Source organism: Crassostrea angulata, chromosome 4 (genome assembly GCF_025612915.1).
Source record: "Crassostrea angulata isolate pt1a10 chromosome 4, ASM2561291v2, whole genome shotgun sequence".
NCBI classification, from domain to species: domain Eukaryota; kingdom Metazoa; phylum Mollusca; class Bivalvia; order Ostreida; family Ostreidae; genus Magallana; species Magallana angulata.
The window spans coordinates 22,117,097-22,137,777 of NC_069114.1; the positions used below are offsets into that span (position 1 = coordinate 22,117,097).

General features: G+C 34.7%; 1 protein-coding gene across 1 annotated transcript; it reads left to right on the plus strand.

Annotated features, from left to right (window-relative positions):
- Window positions 1–1,269: 1,269 nt before the first annotated feature.
- On the plus strand, window positions 1,270–20,020 carry LOC128180948 (uncharacterized). The gene is made up of 19 exons (XM_052849159.1): window positions 1,270–1,324; window positions 2,052–2,156; window positions 2,419–2,517; window positions 3,132–3,197; window positions 3,297–3,502; window positions 4,954–6,228; window positions 6,387–6,480; window positions 6,630–6,796; window positions 6,900–7,068; window positions 7,884–8,327; window positions 8,575–8,795; window positions 9,371–9,412; window positions 9,515–9,585; window positions 12,111–12,285; window positions 12,911–13,140; window positions 13,516–13,632; window positions 13,943–14,088; window positions 14,188–14,331; window positions 18,919–20,020. Exons 2-19 carry the CDS (start codon window positions 2,069–2,071, stop codon window positions 19,128–19,130), a joined length of 3,966 nt encoding a protein of 1,321 aa, XP_052705119.1. The 5' UTR covers window positions 1,270–1,324; window positions 2,052–2,068; the 3' UTR covers window positions 19,131–20,020.
- The last annotated feature ends 661 nt before the right edge of the window (window positions 20,021–20,681 follow it).

Sequence of the window (20,681 nt, forward strand, 5' to 3'; positions counted from 1 at the left end):
CATTTTTTATTGTATAAAAGATTTAAAACACAAACACATTTTCTGCTTTGTCTGAAAGTATAATATTGATAAATTGAAACAAGATGTGTTTATGAAACACTATGCGCCCGGCGACAACAAAGTTCTGAAAAGCAATTTTTAGCATATGGGTCTCAGTCAAGGTCACACGACCATTGTCCTTGGTGTCAGCTGAAAGTGCTTATAAATGTAAACTCCAAAACGAGAAATCCGAATTCGAATAGCTAGTTTCGAATAAACGACAGCATATATAATTATGAACCCACAGCATATAATTATGAACCCACAGCATATAATAATGAACCCACAGCATATAATTATGAACCCACAGCATATAATAATGAAACCACAGCAAATAATAATGAAACCACAGCATATAATTATGAACCCACAGCATATAATAATGAAACCACAGCATATAATAATGAACCCACTGCATATAATTATGAAACCACAGCATATAATAATGAAACCACAGCATATAATTATGAACCCACAGCATATAATAATAGACCCACAACATATAATAATAGACCCACAGCATATAATTATGAACCCACAGCATATAATTGAACCCACAGCATATAATAATAGATCCACAGCATATAATAATAGACCCACAGCATATAATTATAGAACCACAGCATATAATAATAGAACCACAGCATATAATTATAGAACCACAGCATATAATTATAAAACCACAGCATATAATAATAGACCCACAGCATATAATTATAGAACCACAGCATATAATAATAGACCCACAGCATATAATCATAGACCCACAGCATATAATTATAGAACCACAGCATATAATAATAGACCCACAGCATGTAATAAAATCATCTAACATAAGGCAGCCATGGCGTTCCATAAAAATGGTCTTTCTATGTATACGTTAGACCATTAAACCTAAAAGTTTCTTCATACCACACCATTAATATTAGTCTAATGTAGAGAAATCCCACGAGTTTCCAAAAAGTTGACTCGCAGTTTATACATTTTCTTTGCCAGAAGGAGAATAACGTATGCTATTATTTTGACAATTTTAGGGGGGCGCCCCCCCCCCCCCCACCCCTTGAATCCGCATCTGAATTATTTACGCAAAGATATGAAATAAGTGGTGACATCATCTACAGGAATTTGACACAATCTGAGTACCCCCCACCCCAAAAAAAAAAGGGGGGGGGGGGGTATAGTCTCTAGCACAACCGGGATGTAATCCGATCATATTTAGACTTTACAATTGTCACGTGTATTACTTCTTCCGGTGTTAAGTTTGGAAAATCGGCCTTCTAGGAAGGTAAACATTTTTTTCATTACAATAACTGAAACAATGTAACAACTTACAGTTATAATATCGAAGCCTTCAAAGAATGAGCTTTTGAAATAACAAAGTATCACGATCAAGGCTGTTTTGGAACCAAAGGTAGTAAAAAATGCTCGAAAGTCCGTTTGACAAGTCAGAAACACAGACACTTGTTTCTGTGATAAAGTTACCCCATAACATACTGACAAGGTATCTTAACTTCGAATTTCGTGGAATTCTCCCTTCCATGCATTGCAGTCATTTTCGCTGTTCATGGAACAGCAGGGTACAAGTGTGCAGTACAATTCCATATTTGATTTTGTTGGTAAATTATCGTAGAAGATAATTCTGGGTTTGAGCTCAAGTGAGCTTTTCTGATCACTTTATCACTTTCCTCCATCCATCCACCTGCCTGTCTGTCCACCAATTTGAACGCCAAACTTTTATCATGGTTTAATTTAGTTAACATCTGTCCGAAAAATAAAGGCGAGATTTTAAAATCATTGAGATTAAGGGATGTTAATTCCTCGCGCTTAATTAGGAATTTACAGTTCTCATATTTCTGCTTTTATAGTATTCATGTATTTTACTATTTGTTTGACTTATGCTAAGATTCGATACTTTTCTTTTTGTTGCATTACAAATAAAAATTGATGTCTTTTTGACTGTTTCTTGCTTTATATAATACATTAAAAAAGCTGATGTACATGCATCTTTAAAGGAATCTGAAGACCCTACATGTGCATATGTGAGCCAAAGAGAAAGCTGAAGAGAAACTATTCAGCAATGGAGGATACAGAGACAGGGACCCTGGCTCCTTCTGTTGGTGAGTGTACTCAACTACTACCCTGAAAAACAAATTGAAATATTCTAGGCACATGAATTATTAATTAAATTTCTTTTTCTTAGATATGTCTGAGTGGATAAGATTTAGTTTGGATATACAGATATTAATCAATAGGGAACAAATGATTTTTAACATTATAGCATGTTTGATGGTAACCTTACAAATATAAAACCTGAAATTTGGATTTTGAGAGTGCCTGTGTAATACATTAAATAATTGTCTGTTGATGTTATTGATACAGAAGAGGAAGAGGAGAGTGCCTCCGCTGCAGCAGGATCTGCCATGGAGGTGGCTCCCAGCTCTGTTATAACAGCCTCTTACTACTCCAAAGATGTTCCAGGTAAACACCAATTCAATCTTAAAATTGTAACATGCTTATTACAATGTACTTACTTATAACCATAACAGGGTTCTCTACACAGTTGTTAATTAGATCAGTTCATGGAATAAATGACATTTTTTTTAAATAAAAGAACAATGACAAAAACATAAATTGCTGATTAAACATGAAACATTATACAATTATTGCTGTTTTTTAGGTCAGTACAATGATTAAGCTACTAGAGAAGTACAAAATTCACCTCCCCTTTCGGCTCTGTGAATATTGTTCTTCTCGGGTAGCTTAATCATCATATTGATGCAAAACAGCAATATTTGTTTTATAATATGATTCAGCAATGAATTGATACAGACAAATTAAATTGAAAATTATCAAGCGAAGATTTTAGTTTGAAGCCATAGCGGGACAAAATGAGAAAAGTGATTTTTCATTGGACGGTCTATTTTGAATCCAATGTAGAGAAAATTAAATGTTATATTGACTACCTAGGTCATTTGCAAGTGAATGTAACATTCTAAATTTTTTAGATTGTTGGATATCAAACAATCTGAGAGCTAAGAATTATTCAATCGTATGATAAAAATAAATGTTTCATGTGAGTTCATATTTTACAGATCCATTTGCTACACCAGGGCAGTGTGGATTATATAATCTTGGAAACACTTGTTTTATGAATGCAGGTACATAATTACTTATTTTAACTTTTGATATATTATTCAGTGGAATAATAATGTTGAGTGCCATACATACATAGTGATCTCCTATATTTTGTGAGCTAGGTTTGCAGTGTCTGCTGTCCACCACCCCTCTCCTGAAGTTTTTCCTGGAGCAGTTTACTTTAGAGGACTTCCCCAAGGACTCGCTGACCACATACTTTTACCAACTGGTTCGTAAAATCTGGAGTGGACAGTTCTCTATTGTGTACCCCAGAGACTTCAAGAGTGCCCTAGGACTCTTTCATGTGCAATTTCAAGACTATCGACAAGTATGTTTATTTTACTGAGATTCTTGGATGGATTTGCATTTATTGCTGATCAATTTTCACTGAAAATTAATATGTGCAAAGCATGCACAGGGTCAAGTTAGCTGAAACAAAATAAGGGGGTTGTGTGTTTAAATTATTTGATTGAAGAGCCACAATATTGCTGTCTTTAATTTTTCACTCTCAGTTTATAGAAATATTGATAATAAAGGCAATGATGTGACAAGACTTGAAGTTTTGTCCAATTACATTGTGTCATTCTATTCTAAGGCAAAACAATCACAAATGTTTTATTAAAAATTAACCCTTAACATGCTTTATAATTGAACAGTCACACCTTTTTTAGAGGCCACTTGTGTGAGAATATCAAACTGTTCACTTAAGGAAGGAGTCTTTTCTGGTTTTCGACTTGTCAAACGTAAAATTGATTAATTGTTCATTAAATCAAGGTGAAAGGAAATTAAAATAGAATATTTTTCTTTCTTTTTTATCATCATACAACTTGGCATAGAAAAAGTAATAAAAGTTTACAATCTAACAGGGACTATATTTTTGGCGTAATATTGGCGTAGGAAAATATCACATGTTGCGCAATTCAGAATTGCTGCAGATTAATGAGTCTGATTTAGCATTTTAAAAACAATAACATTAATGTTGGATTTTATTCACTAATGTAAACTAATGATATGATACTTGGGTTTCAGAATATGTTTTTAAAATATGATTTGCCTATCAAACTACATTTCTATAGGCTTTTTAAAACGCCCATTCTATACACTGATTTTTGTGAAAAAATCACTAAAATCAGTTTTTCTCTCTTATAAAATGGTCAATATATTAGCTTTTCTGTCAATTTATATCTTTTTATAAAGTCTTCATTTTACATAAAAATCATAAATATTTTATTATTTGAAGCATAAAAAATTAATAAAAATGTCTTCAAAATTTAAGAAAATTAGAGGAAATGCGGGCTAAGTAATATCAATTTTAGTATAAATATTTATTCTGATTTAGTAGTATAAGCTGATAGACATTCTGATATTCTATCATTTCATTGAAGAATAGAATATTCAAATCTTAAACAAATGTCTACAGAACTACAAAGATCCACACTTATTTTTATCATCCTTTACGTTGAAGAAAAGGGTGTGACCTTGACCTGACCTTTATGCAAAAACGAAAAGGTCAACTTTGAAAAAACTGATAGAATCATTTGGTAATATGATCCGTTTGACTGTGTCAAAATTTCATGAATTTCCTATTATAAGAAATATGTTTGATAACGAGAGGACTCCTTCCTTAAGACAGGCTTCATATCAATGTACAATGTCGCTTATGGGGAGTGCCCACTGGTGCGACTGTATTAGTTTTATTTTTTTAAAAAGGGGGAAGGTATAGAACAACATTTTATGTTAAATAATATAAACTGCTGACCAGTAAATTTGTGATTTCAGCATGACTGTCAAGAGTTCTTGGTTCTATTCCTGGATACATTGCACCAGCAACTGAAGTGTGAAGAAGAGGCTGTTCAGAACAACCTTCAGAGAGCATCAATAGCCGGGAACAAAGACCAGCTGAATAACTCCATTGATGCCAAAAGTTGCAATGAAGATGGAGACACAGTGACCTGCACTTTCCCAGAATCCCCCTCACTTCCTGTAAATGAGGACAGTGCTACTGTGAGTTATGTCATCCAGTCAGAACTACCCACTTTACTGAAGTCTGTTGTCAGAACAGACTCAAGTGGTGACTTGGAAAAGTCAGAGTCTGATGTGAATGAACTAGAGCCAATTTTAAACAATGTTTCAAATCTGAAGCAGAGAATTCCTAAGATTGAGGAATTTTATGCAAAAGACACGAAGACTTTAAACACCAATGTCTTGTTAGAGGACTTTGAGAAGGATGATTTGGCCACAGATTCAGAAAAGTTTCCTAAACAGGAGTTGAACATTTTTGCAGAGAATGATTTGGTCATGCATGTTCCTGTAGAACCGGTCGCAGTAGCTAATAATAAGGATGACACTGCAAGAAAGGGACCAAAAAATACAAACATTCAAGCGGAAAAGTTTAACAAGATGCAGAAAGCTTGTGAAATGGATGCAGAAGGAGATGGTATTGTAAAGAAAATGAAGTTTGAATGCACAGAGAAAAACTTTCAAGTTCAAGCTCAGAGCAAAATCAACAAGGACTATGAAATAAGTGATCAAAATCTGAAGCTGGCACGGTTTGGAATGGAGGGAGTAAATATCAGAAAAGATCTGGGTGCTGAAGGCAGTTTGGACAGTGATGTGTGTGACAGCATCATGAAGACCCACCTCCTGGAGGACAGGTGTTCTCCTTGTGCTGCCCCAGATGGAGACTCTGCGAGGACGACGGCCAAAACAAAGAAAAAGAACTGTGACAATTGTGTACAGAACACAGACAAGCAGGTGTCCAAAAATGTGAAGACAAAGAAATCTCAGCTTGTGGAAAACAGCAGTAAGAAGTTTAGATGTGAGACAAAACATGAAGGTAGTCCAGCTAATTCCATTCTATCAACAGATAATGAGGATGATAGAGAGGATGGAGGACTGCAAAACAGTGAATCTACTGAGGTGGATGTGATGGAGCGTGAGGAGGAGGTTCAGGCGGATACAGAGGAGGAGGCGGCGGAGAAAGCCTGGGAGACCTACATCAGGGACAATCACAGCATTATCATCAGCACATTCCAGGGACAGTTCAAATCCACGGTACTTATTGGCAAAGAGTCTCCCTTAGGAAAATCTCTGCTTTACTAGAAGGGAAGAACATATGTTGATAAGCATAAATAAAAGTATGTTACATTGAATCAGACAAACTTATTCAGACATTTGTGTCCGCGATTCATGTTATGACGTTTTCTTTGCAGGTGGTGTGTTCAGAGTGCAGCCATGTTTCTGTGACCTTTGAACCCTTTATGTACCTATCTGTGCCCTTGCCACATGCCACAGACAGACAAATAAGTACATAAATTATTATCTTAGTGTGTCCTAGGAAAGAATTGGACAAGTTCAAAGTTTTAGTTATTAGAAAGATTCTTTTATGCTAAGCAAAAGAATTTTTTTTTGTACATGTACAATTTATCTAGCAAAAAATATTTTCATCTTTGAAGGTGTCCTCTTTGTTTCACTGGAAGGGACTTCTACCAGATACCTTTTAACTTTACAAAAATCAGATAAGATCAACAAAGTCAAAGAAGAGCTCAAGAACTTGATTGGTCGGCCTGTAGATGACATAATATTAGCTGAAGCACTTGATAGCCATATATCTAGGATTCTAGTAAGTGGCTGTCCTACATAAATAAGTACTGATGAAGTACTGATACGGTTCGATACACTGCATTTTTTAGTAAAGTACCATAAGATATATTGTTTGTACTTAGGAGGAGAACATAAGTATGCAGTACGTCAATGACAGCTGCAGAGTGGTGTATGCCTATGAGATGCCCCCCTGTCCTGCTCTTCTGGAAGAAGCAAAAATTCCACCCTTAGTCCTTGATTTCCCTACTGTAGAGGAACCAAACAAGTTCAGTGCTACACACACTAATTCAGGTAAATGTAATTGATTTTTTGACAATGATACAGAAGTCTCACAAAAGAAGGGTTAGAAAAAAATTTCAAAATGTATTGAATACTGTAGATTCTTTATTTTACGTGAGTTCTTAATTCCGCGATTCAATGATTTACCATCAAATAGCGAGAACATAAAATCGCGAATGGCGAAATTTCATCATAGTTTCATGTAGTTTACATGTCTCCCAAAATTAAAAGCGAGATTTTAGAATTCGCGAGACGGGCTTCTCGCGATTTTACGCGGATATTAATTCCTCGCTTTTTATTAGGAATTTACAGTACCTATACAGAGGGTTCTACACCCAAAAGGTCTATATATTTCATAGCACATTCTGATTAAGGATAGATTTCAGGAATAAAGAAGTGGCTCAATACTATTTTCCAACAAAAATGGCTAGATAGCTATACAAATCACAAAATCGCAAGAAGCAAACCTCACAGATTTTAAAATCTTGCTTTTATTTTTCAGACAGATGTAAACTAAATGAAACTATGATAAACATTTGGTGTTTGAACGTTATTACTCTCACAATTTGATGCAAACAGTTGAATCGCGAAAATGAGTATGTTAAATAAGGAATCCACAGTATTGTCTCGAAAATATAGTACATGTACTTGATTCTAAACTTTAGAAATTTGTGCCTCTGATGAATCATCAGGGTAAAATTGTGGCAAACTCCATTATAATCAACAAATCCTGTATGTTATTTTTTGTTAATGCATTTTATCAATACATATAGATATGTCACCGATAAAAACTTCAAATAGTATTTTGTTTATATACATGATTACAGAGGAAGATATCTTCAGTAGCATGGACACATTCACCAAGCGTGATGTTAGTGACATCAACAAATACATGCATTCAGGAGAAACCTCAGGAAAGGTCACCGATGTTCAGATGACAGAATTAGGCAATGACAAATGTTGGAATACTTCAGAAGAACCAACAATTAATGAAGCCAAAACAACAAGCAGCTGGTCAGATTCCAAGAAATCGGACAGTTGGGCAGGTAGCCATGCTGCTGGTCAGTGGTCCCAGGATGACTCGGACAAGCTGAGGGAGAGTCTCAATGAGGTGATGGTGGACGTGTCTGGGACCGGGAGGTGGAACCAAGATTTCGCCGCCGGTCATTCCCCGTCAGTGTCAAATTCTGATTGGTTGACTGGCAGTTCTGTAATAAATGAGACCAGTGACTCAGCCTCAGGCTGGGATCTCACACAGACTCTTCAAGTCGGTAAGGATTCAAAGTCCTACACTTTGTCACATCAAAGTCAGTTTTTTTATGTAAGCTTTAATAAGATTTCTTTATTTTACTACTCGGTCAATGACCCATATCTTGATTTGATGATTGGTGTTAATGTTAATGCCTCAAAACTTGGACGTCTCACCAGATAGTGGTTTCATTATGAAATGAAATTGATTCTCACTATAACTTTATCCTTAACATTCTATAGTTGAATGTGTTGATTAAAATATTGCAGATGACACTTTGATGAAGAGTGACCCTTTACCAGACAGTGTGACCTGGAGTACCAACACAAACCAGTCCGGTTCTGGTTGGGACTCCGGTTCAGTGACAGCACCAGCTGCTGTGGTGACTGACAAGTGGAAGTCGTGTGCAATATGTTTAGAGGAGCTGGAAGACAGTGAGCTCTTGTGTCACACTGTTTGTGGGGGAACCTTCTGTCAATCTTGTCTAGAGGTAAATTTATTCTCTCATTCTTCTTATTTGTCATGTATATGTATTGCTGTTGATGATGATATTGTATGAGAATATCAATAAATTTAGAGAGACAATGTAGAATGTCAATTTTATACTGTACTATCATTTTGTGAGTCACTGTATTAAGGTCAAGCCCTAGTAAATGATTCCAGAGTGTCTTTTTAGTGCTAGAACCATTATGACGTCATAATTTTTTTGATATTCTAAATCGAATCATGGTAAAAGTAATCCCGATACCTATATTCAATTTGATGTCATTTTAAAGACGAGTCAGGCACTTGTTTTATGCCTTTTTGGAGAGACTGTAGGCTATTAGCTATAATTCACTATGGTAGGCAAAAATGGACAAAACTCTGAGAAAATGATGGTTTAAAACATGATATGTTTACCAAACATTTAAGTCCTGATACACCCTATCAAACAAGGCTATTGTTATGAAGGATCAATGAGAGAATTCATATATTAAATTTCATAAACCTGTAGAAACCTTTCATTTACTAAATCCTGACCTGATGATTAATTTTAATCTAAATATAATTGAATTTTTTTGACAGATGTCTATAAAACACTATGGAGAGGACAGTTATGTTTGTCCGGTAAGTCGTGGAAATTAAATGTACATATTTTAGCTGTAGAACTATATTGATATACACTGTGTGTGTTTTGGGAAATAAAATGTGTTGTTGTTGTTTCATTAGGTGTGTTCCAGCTCAGCGACACTTACTGCAGATTTCTGTCCAATAGGTTCCTCCTCTACACAGAACTTAAGGTCAGTGGCCTTCTCTCTGTCACTCCAGGCATTCTGTCATCAAACTGCATGTCCCTATTTTCGACAGATGTTGTCTAATGAAATATGAAAATGGGTGGGGGGTATTTTTGTAGAATGAAAATTCAAATTTTTTTATGATCAAGTGTTTGCAAAGAAGTTATTTCTAAGGAGGTAACAAAATGAATGGTTCATATGATATTGCTGTTTTGAAATTATTGAGACATTTAACTCCTCAAATCTATTCATGAAAATTCATTAAAGTATCATGGATAAGTTTTACAAATGTGAGAAGCATCTAGTGGATAGCTCCCTTAGTTTAGTCCCAGTGAAATGACAAACCTGAATAGGTACATAGATTTGTAGCTCTCTTCAAACACATTTGGGTGCCACTTCTTACTTTTATTTTTGAAATGTTCGATAAACAAATGTGAAGGTTGAATTCATTTTATGATGCTGTGTCATATATCTTTTCCATTTTAGAAACTTAAAAATCAATATTTTCTAAATCTTCATGAATAACTTGCGTATGATTGCACATTGACAATCAAAATACCTTAAGATGTCTTTTACAGCCTGAGACACAACATTCTTTACCAATATTAGAACAGCTGATGTTAGTTTGATTGAAATAAGTTATGGTCACTTGGTTCCAAATATTTCATTCTTATGTGAAAATTTGTAAAAAAAAAAAAACAAAACAAAAAAAAAATGATAAATCTCTAGAAATACTGAACCTATCTTTCTTCAAGCAGTTCCACGGTCAAGAAAAGTATTCTTACCAGGTTTACATAAATTTAAGAACTGCCCATTGCTTAACCTTAACATCAAAACCTATTTTCCTGTTAAATCAGATTTTTAAGCTTCATGCAACACTAACACAATTCTTTTGTACACAAGTAAAATATTTTTTAGCTCACTGAAAAACTGCGCGGGGGTGTTAAGGAATCATATGGAATCTGAGTTACATGTAATTCCGTGAAATCGCAAATCTTAGTTATTATATACATATTCAAATATATAAGCAACGAAACGTAGACCAAAAACAAATAAAAAATACTGAAGACAATTTTTGCCAGAAATTAGTTTGTATTACGTAGATTTACACATTGATGACGTCATGACTAAAAGTTGAATGTCGTGTGAATTTGATCGGAAAGCATTGTAAACATATTCAAAATATAACTAATCTAAGAACTCTAATAAAGTATTGTGATGTGATTTATTGAGAATTGAACATAAGGATACTGGGGCAATCTAATTAAAATTAGATGTTTGATCCGCTCGCTTACTCGCTACACAAACTGTTTGTGTAGCGAGTAAGCGAGCGGATCAAACATCTAATTTTAATTAGATTGATACTGGGGGAGATGTTAGTTTTATAAATCATTCGCTAAAAGGTATGTATATTTGCTTTTATTTCTCGGCCAGGCTTTCCTCTGTCGTTGTTTACGATATAAAAATCCGACTAGAACAACACTACGCCGTGTATATTGAACTTAAAATTTTATACGTATCGTTAGTTTGATCAATGCTTAAATTGAAAAGTGCTGCTAGAATCCCATGGTGTGTGTTGTTTTAATGCATTTTGTCGTTTTCCGTGCAAACTTTATAAAAGTTGGGAAGGTTTTACGAGAACCGGATGAATAACTTTTTAATAAGGAAAAATATAGGATTCTAGCAGCAGTTTTGATTAAACTGAGATGTTTTGGCTTCATTTGGTATGTTTATTTTATTTTGGAAACCGCAGGGTAGTATTGTTCTATCTCATTTTATGTTTAGGAATATATGTAAGCTATTTATAGTTGTCACGTGACAATGCACCAATGTGGCAGTGATGTACTACCCGATTTTATTGCACTGACATCTATTTTAAAGGATAATACTAAGTTTTTGATCTTATTTAAAATAATTATTTAATTTCACGATTTTGAATACAACAGTCAAAATAAGACGGCATATTGCCCATATGCTTCCTTAACACCCCGCGTGTTTTCATGTTTCAACTTAACAATTAACCAAGACTTGCAAAACAGGTAGTAGAAAAAATAAAATTAAATTGTATGCCAGTTTTCACAAAAAACATTGATGAAAACAGTGATGTGTCTCAATGATTTCAACCCTCTTCTGTACCAATGTTTTAAATTGTTCCCATGGTGATATGTTAACTTTTGGGAATTTTTGTCATTATAAAATTTATAAAATAATTGTTGTCAATTCTATCATCTTGTTGTCAATATTGTTAAGGACTGTAATTTTGTAACATTATTATGTTGAATCATTTCATTCTGTACATGTACCAATTCTGTATTAATCTAAAGCAAAAATGACACCCTCTGACAGGTCAGTCTAAGGATTATTTTACTCAGGTGGCTGTTGAGGCCTGTAGGCCTCTTGTATTATTTGCAAGTAGCTTTCTTGTGAAATTGTATACAGATTCAGAGCATATTATACTTATTTCAAGTAAGATTTAAAACTATCTGCATTTTGGGGGCATGTAAGTTGTACAGATATGTTGTGTTTTCCAGACTTTTAGTTGTACCTGTAGCTTTGAGAGATGAGAGTGGCTCTTCTAGTAAGTTGGTAGGACACCCTCGACTTGTTTACCTGCACAATACAATGAGTGGAAGCCAGCTTTATGAATGCGTTCTGAATTTGTTCCCTACATTGGCTCAGTGTACCATTGTCCTCACAGATGGACAGGCAAGTAACTCAGCTTGGAATATGTAATTATATACACTAAAAGAATTGCATATATACAAATGGAAGTCTGACCTGACTGATCACTAGCATAATTTTAAGGTTATTCCTACTATGACTCCTTGATGTCAGCTTGTGTGGGGTAAGGAGGTGGGAGATGGAATTTTTTAGGGGAAAAAGTTTAACTCTATGATGAAAATGGAGGGTATGATTTGTGCAATAAGTAATACAGCAATATGGTATGACGATGGTGTCTGACCATGACCTGTTTGGTCAGGAAGAGGCCACAAATGGGGTTTAAAGGATGGAAGTTGCCTAACAAATAAAAGTTTCAGAAATATATATAGTAACTCGGTTGTGATCTGAATAACATGGGTATAAAATGTATGAAATGTAAAAGATGGAAGTTGCCTAACAAACAAAAGTTTTAAATTCATTTTGATAATAGAGGCAGTAATTTGCTAGCAAGCTTGTTTATGTAGACAATTTTTGTAATCCATTTAATAAACCTAAAGCTTGTTAGTCACTTTGATCAAGTTGAGACAATTTTGCCCAGCTGAGCAATGTGGCCAATGGGCATCATATGTGCTTTGTCCCGTAGTATGGTAACTGTGTTATCTGTATCCAGGGTCTTAGGTGTTCTAGATGTCAGTACTCAGAGCAGTGCCAGGGCTGCCCCATCTCACGGGACTCCAGTGTACACCTGCGTCCCGGGGACTGTCTGTCTGTGTGTCTGAGTTCACTGCCCCAGGCCTACAGGGCTGACCTGGAAGGTTTTGTGGACCATGAGACCATGGACAACTTAAGACCAGAAAAAACACTCACAATCTATGATTGTCTTCAAGCCTTCACTGAAAGGTAGTTAATATATTATCATTATTTATGATTTTTTTCTTAATTTTATTGTATATTAACCCTTTCATGGTAACCGATTAACTGCTCTTTTGCAGTTCAGATTGATGAAGTATGACAAATTTAGCTGGTAACTGACACATGGTCTATTGTTTTATTGGCTAGATACATAGAACATGTTTGTCTTTTGATAGTAAAACATTTGTATGAATTGAACAAATAAAAGCCAACAAGTGCTGTCATCCTTAGTCTGAGGATAATAAAAACAAAAGTGGCAAAAATAAAATTCTGTTTCTGAACACCCTGGTTTAATTTTACGCGCTCGGAGATGAACCTTTTTCAGAGGTGTTTTTCAATATTTCATCTTATGACCAATTTCAGTGAAGACTTGGATGAACACAATCCCTGGTATTGCCCAAGATGTCAAAGAAACCAGTGTGCCAAGAAGACTATCACTGTGTGGCAATATCCAGACACACTTATCCTCCATCTTAAAAGGTCAGAGTTAAGTTTGGGTCTTGGGAATTTTAATGTCAGAACGTCATTGTATGTAAAACCTCACATTCTTTGGTAAACTGCTGCAAGAGTGACTTCAAATCAATAGTGGCTGTCTCCAATGCAAACATATAATGGGCATCGAAACTCTGATATATTTTCATTAAGAACTGTTTTTGGCATATCCATTACATGTCAGGTAAATTTAGCATAAATGCCAACCAAAGGGGACATAGATGAAACAAACTAGGCATACCCAAGTTTAAACCAAGCATTAAAGTTAGAAGTATCAAGTATGATTGTGTTTGTTCAGGTTTGTGTATCACGATTTGTCCAGTAACAAGGTGGATGCAGAGGTGGAGTACCCCCTCCAGGACCTGAATCTATCCCAGTACACCTCAGGGCCCGACTCAGGCAGTCTGACCTATGATCTGTACAGCATTGTATGCCATTTTGGTGGTAAGAATAAAATATACTCAGATAATACTATGTCAAATTTGTATTCAGAAATAACCAATATCTGTATCTGTTGTTCTAAAGTTTCTTTTTGTTTAATAGGAGCTAATGCAGGCCATTACACCACATTTGCCAAGCACCCATTGAATGGGCTGTGGTATTATTACAATGATGAATCAGTGTCGCAGCAGTCGCCCAAAAAAGACGACTATAAAAATGCGTATATTTTATTCTACAACAGACAAGGTATGTGGGACTTTAATTAATGGGATACAAGATAAATTTGATTGATAGTACAGTAAAACACGCTTATAACGAAGTCCCAGGGACGGCCAATTTAACTTCGTTATAAGCGTAATTCGTTATATCTGTCAAGTTTACAACATGAAATAGAGACGGGGAATGAAATACACTTCGCTGTAAGCGTCAATTCATTATAAGCGTGTTCGCTATAACCGTGTTTTACTGTAATTGTATTTTGAATTAAAGTTTAATTTTTTAACACAATCATATTGTCTAGGTAAAATTAAGATCTGTTAGTTACTATTACAGGTACATGTGTGTCTGCATTTTCTACATCTGTGAAATAACTATACTGTAAAGTCTTGTGTAAAGTACGCACCTGCGTATAATACGCATCCCTACAGTTGGGTGTAAAATGCTTAAAAAACCGCTGTCCCTATATCTATGGGCATTAAAAACGAAGAAATTTTCAATGGAAATTTTTTAAAAGTCATCGATGTGTGTATTGATAATGTATTCAAAACTAAAAATTAATAAGGCCATAAAAAATTAATCTCTTGGTTCTCAGGCCAGCATTTTCAAAAACAGATGTGGTCAGGTGATGAAAATTTTTTCTTTTTAGCTCACCGAGACGAAGTCAGGGGGAGCTTATGCTATACCCTCGGCGTCGGTGTCTGCGTCGGCGTCCGGACCTGGTTAAAGTTTTTGTTGCAGGTCCTGTATCTAAGCTATTACTTGTCCTATCTTCACCAAACTTGCATGGATGATGCATCTGGACCTACTTATGGACTTGAAAGACTTGGATGCTGAATCTGAGTCCTAAATTTCAGATGCTGGAGTAGGTTAAGGTTGTTGGACCAGGTTAAAGTTTTTGTTGCAGGTGCCCTTTGATAGCAATATCTAAGTTACTGCAGGTCCGTACCTCACCAAACTTGCATGGATGGTATGTCTTATGATACTTATGCACCAGACAGGCTTGAGTGCTGAATCTGAGCTATAGGTTTCGGATGCTGGAGGAGGTTAAGGTTTTTGGAGCTGGTTAAAGTTTTTGTTGCAGGTGCCCTTTGATAGCAATAACTAAGCTACTGCAGGTCCGTACTTAACCAAACTTGCATGGATGGTGTGTCTTATGATACTGATGCACCAGACAGGCTTGAGTGCTGAATCTGAGCTGTAGGTTTCGGATGCTGGAGGAGGTAAAGGCTTTTAGAGCTGGTTAAAGTTTTTGTTGCAGGTGCCCTCTGATGATTATATCTTAGTTACTGCTGGTCCGTACTTCACCAGACTTCCATGGATGGTGTGTCTTATGATACTGATGCACCTGACAGGCTTGAATGCTGAATCTGAGCCATAGGTTTCGGATGCTGGAGGAGGTTAAGGTTCTTAGAGCTGGTTAAAGTTTTTGAAACAGGTGCTCTCTGATGATTATAGCTTAGTTACTGCTGGTCCGTACTTCACCAGACTTCCATGGATGGTGTGTCTTATGATACTGATGCACCTGACAGGCTTGAATGCTGAATCTGAGCCATAGGTTTCGGATGCTGGAGGAGGTTAAGGTTCTTAGAGCTGGTTAAAGTTTTTGAAACAGGTGCTCTCTGATGATTATATCTTAGTTATTACTTGTCCTAACTTCACCAGACTTCCATGGATGGTGCGTCTTATGATACTGATGCACCTGACAGGTTTGAATGCTGAGTCTGAGCCATAGGTTTCAGATGCTGGATATGGTTAAGTTTTTTGGAACAGGTCACATGTTTAATTGATGATAGTACTTTTTCAAACTTGCATAGTTGATTAAACTGTAGTATGAATGAATCACAGAGGAAGCTTCAGATGCAGAGCTTGATCTCCATTATCAAGGATGCTAAAAAATATATCTTAGTTATTACAGGTCCTAACTTCACCAAACTTGAATGGATGGTGTGTCTTATGATACAGATGCACCTGACAGGCATGGATGTTGAATCTGAGCCATAGGTTGCGGATGCTGGAGCAGGTTAAGGTTTTAATTGCTAGTGCCTTCTGATGATGATATCTTAGTTATTACTGGTCTGAACTTCACCAAACTTGCATGGAGATGCGTCTTATGTATACTGATGCACCTGACAGGCTTGAATGCTGAATCTGAGGCATAGGTTTCGGATGCTGGATGAGGTTTAGTTTTTTTGGAACAGGTCACATGTTTTATAGATGATAGCTTGCATAGTTGATTTAACTATATTATAAATGAAACGCAGAGGTTGCTTCAGATGCAGAGCCTGATCTCCATTATCAAGTATGCTAAAGAAATCTCCTACCTATTTATTATGATATGATATTGTATCATGATATTGCTATGTATAGTATTGTATATTATCATACAATATTGTATAATATTATATTGTTTTTTTAATTTATTATTTTATCACATGATACAATTACATAAGATATTGCAAAATATTATATTGTATCCTATGATACAATATTGTATATTCTATGATATTGTATCATACAATATTGTATAATATGATATTGGTTTCTGTAATATAGAATAATATCACATGAAACTGTATAATATGATACTGTTATATTATATAATATCGTATCATACGATATTGTTTAATATGATATTGCTTTATAATATGATATATTATCACATCACATGAAATTTTATTGTATGATATTGTAAAATATATTATTGTATCAAATGATACAATATGTATAATATAATATTGTATTATATAAAATTTTACTTTATCATATAAAATTGTATCATTTGATATGATACAATGTTGTATCAAATAATATTGTACAGTGCATCATATGGTACAATATCATATTATGTATCAAAAATGATACAGTATCATACAATATCATACTATATTATACAATATAATATCATAAGTTTCAATGTTATGATGTATTATGTAATATGATATTGTAATATAATACTATATTGTTTTATATTTTATGATATTGTATTATTTGATCAAATACAATAACGTATAACACAATACAATGTCATATCATACGTTACAATATCATATCTCATCATTGATTATTATGGTATTTTATTGAATTATATGATATATGTTGTAAATATGATAGGATTCAATATTTAATTTTATATTATTGTATTGATTAACATATGAACATATGATTAGCATACAATTTTTTAACAGATGATATACGATATTGTGTCCAAACAGAATCCATGAATATCCAAGATCATGAAGTATGATTTTCATTTAATATGATAAAGGTGGTCTCATAGAGGTGAAGTCTCATAAGGGTGATGTCTCGTCTCGGTGAGCTTTGTAATCTGTGATTACCTATGTTTATTTCATAAAAAAGGATGCGGTATCTTTCTTTTTATTTTGACAATGTGCAATTCTTATTCAAATCCAGAAATAGCGATGATTTAAAGCAGATAAATAGTTACTTTAAAATGAATGCATCAGATTAATTAGCTCAAACTATTAAAATGAAATAAATAATTGTCAACATGTTCTTCAAGAAACACAACAGCGAGGCTTGAGAAAGCCATGTGTTTAAGCATAATGGGATACTTAGTACAGTACAAGCTGCAGGAACTCTCATCCTATATGCATTTGAGGTTAAACAACATTCTTCATATACCAAAACTCAAATCATTGCTGTTGCGATCATAACTTAAACACAACGTTTTGTAACTACATTCAGTGGCCATTTGCAATTTTAATAATTAAATCTGAATATTTGTGATGTTTGCAATTATGATCTTTATTAAGTCAGGCATTTTACTGACTTGAGTATTTTAAATGCGGACCTAAATCTGGAATTGTTATTTCTGAATAAGTAAGTGCACTATCAAAATTTTATTTTATTCATTTAATAATAAAAATGGGCAATGCGCAAAGTAAAATCAGATGCACGTGGGCCTGAGAATCAAGGAATTAATTTTTGATGGCCTAACTTTTGCAAATCTAAACCAATTTTAACAACAACAAATTAAAGTTTAATTGGTGTTTAGTCCAATGCTTTGATTATTTAAAAAAAAACATTCTGAAGAAAAGTTTGTCCATTTTTTTATCGTCATTTTCAAATCATACAAATGATTGGTCAATGTCCATTTAAAACAATAATTGGACTAAAAGTAAATAAGTTTTAAATCAAATCATGATTATTGCTGATCTTCCTGTACTCAAATAAACTGTGAAGACCAACACAAGACAGATGCATGCTTCACAGGAAATTGTTAAACAAACATTGACCATTGGTGGAATTCATTTTTGAACAAATTCCATGTGAACTTCCTGTTAACTGTTGACTTCGCTTATTTTGTATATTCACATCAGAGCATGGATATCACTGGTATTGGCTCACCAATATCTTGTTTTTATTGTGATCTACCGTAATGTAATTACAGAAATTGGAAAGGCAGAATTTAATTTAATACCTTTTAGAGTCTGAACTGCAAAAATTTTGAGCCACAGAAAATACCTGCTACATGTATACTGTATTTTCATGAACTTGCCTGTTGTGGATTCAACTGGCACACTCCTCTTTGCTCTTCATATTTTTTATTCCAAACAAATTTTACCAGCAGCAAATGTTCTTTTTGTATTACAGGTACGGATGTTAAATTTGATTTGCCCAAATTTCCGCTGGACTCACCAAACGTACTGAGAGAGTCCCTGAATAACCGGCCTCAGCTGGCAGCAGTACCCATTCCGCTGAACCCAGGCAGAGGTGTCAGTCTCGCCGAAGATCTCAGGACTCAAACCGACTATGATGAAGTCGACAGGAGCTGTTCTGAACAGAAGGAAGAAATGACACAATGAACATCATTTCAGTGACTTGCCACCTCCATCCTTATACTCAATGATCAATTCAATCATTGATCTCAGTGTTACCTGGTTATACCAAGTGACGAACAAACACCTATTGCTTTGTATGGCCAGTAGAGTACCATACACATAGTTTTTGGTCTGACTTGTCTATATGTCCTATTGAATTGTCACAAAGTTCCTAGCAAAGGTTTTAGGAATCTGGTTCTAATCAATGAACTTCCAGGGTTCTGTAGATCATGGATTTTAGTCTGATACTTTTCCAAAGTTTTGATCTCATTTAAGCACACCAGCTAGTACATTACTGGTAATTTGCAATACATAAATGTAAACAACATTGAATTCTATAAGTTAGAAATTGATTATAATTTTTTCAGTGTAAATTATTGTTATTGTACTTAGAATTTGAAATTACCCAGATAGCAAAGGGGGAGGAGGATACCTGGTAGTATGAAATCTTGACTTCAGTAATGGTTCTGGAAACTAGTCAGTATCTGTTTTATTATACACACAAAAATGTTGCCTCATTAAGGCGAGTTGCATTAAATGAAAAAAAAGAAGAACAAGTTGGATCTGAGCTGCTTGTTGTTTTTTGAACAAGTCATAGTACGACTCATGAACAAGCAGATACCATCAGGAACAAACACTGGTGTCAGCTATGATATCATTCTCAAAACACACAATCATGTCCAGGGATATCATGGTATCTATATGGTTCACCGTATTTTTATTTTTGTATTTTTTTTTGATTATCAGTTTTCAAAAGCTGCATATGCATGGATCTTGCATGTTCAATGAAGGACCATCAGTGAGGAATGGTCGGTTTTTCTATTGATACCTGGTTGTATTGTTTTATGATTAAATCATGTGATATGATTCCAAAATGTTTTATTTTGTTTTCAAATTGTCAGGAATATAAAGGTATACAGTAAATATTTTCAGCTCACAGCGACGAAGTTTGAGGAAGCTTGTGCTATAACCCTTAGTATCGGCATCCATTACCGTACTTATTATACTTGGATGCTGAATCTAAGCCAAAGGTTTCAGATGCCTGAGGAGGTTAAAGCTGACATGAAGTCATAAAAACACATTATTTCCTATGTCGCTTATACTGCAAGATCTGATCGGTTAACAATCTGGTTGTAAATATCTGTACCATCTGCTGAAGCTGGGTGTAAATAAAATGTACGGTAATGCCACCATGCAATTCTTGGTAACAAATGCACCTACAGGTCTTTGTGCAAAATAATGTAACGTTTAATGAAGTAAATGAATCAATAATTTGTCAAAATCCCAAATTCTTAATATTCTTTTGGTATGAATAAATGATTTTCAGCACAATTTCAATTAACATTAATTGATTTTCAAGTCGCAAAGCACTGGTAAAACAATATAATTCCTAAAATTTGTATACTGGTAACATAGAAAATAAATGCGTTATCCAGGTCCAATGAAGGGTGTACTGGGATTTACCCCGGGTTGTATTCCATACACCCTTCCCTGTATACCTTTGATTGGGCCTGGATAATACACAAATATTGACTG

Bases quoted from the DNA above. Each gene is read 5' to 3' on its own strand.
- LOC128180948 (XM_052849159.1), top strand. From the start codon at position 2,069: ATGTGCATATGTGAGCCAAAGAGAAAGCTGAAGAGAAACTATTCAGCA. The intron at 2,157-2,418 runs GTGAGTGTACTC...TTATTGATACAG, and splicing joins GACCCTGGCTCCTTCTGTTG to AAGAGGAAGAGGAGAGTGCC. The intron at 13,141-13,515 runs GTAGTTAATATA...GACCAATTTCAG, and splicing joins CTTCAAGCCTTCACTGAAAG to TGAAGACTTGGATGAACACA.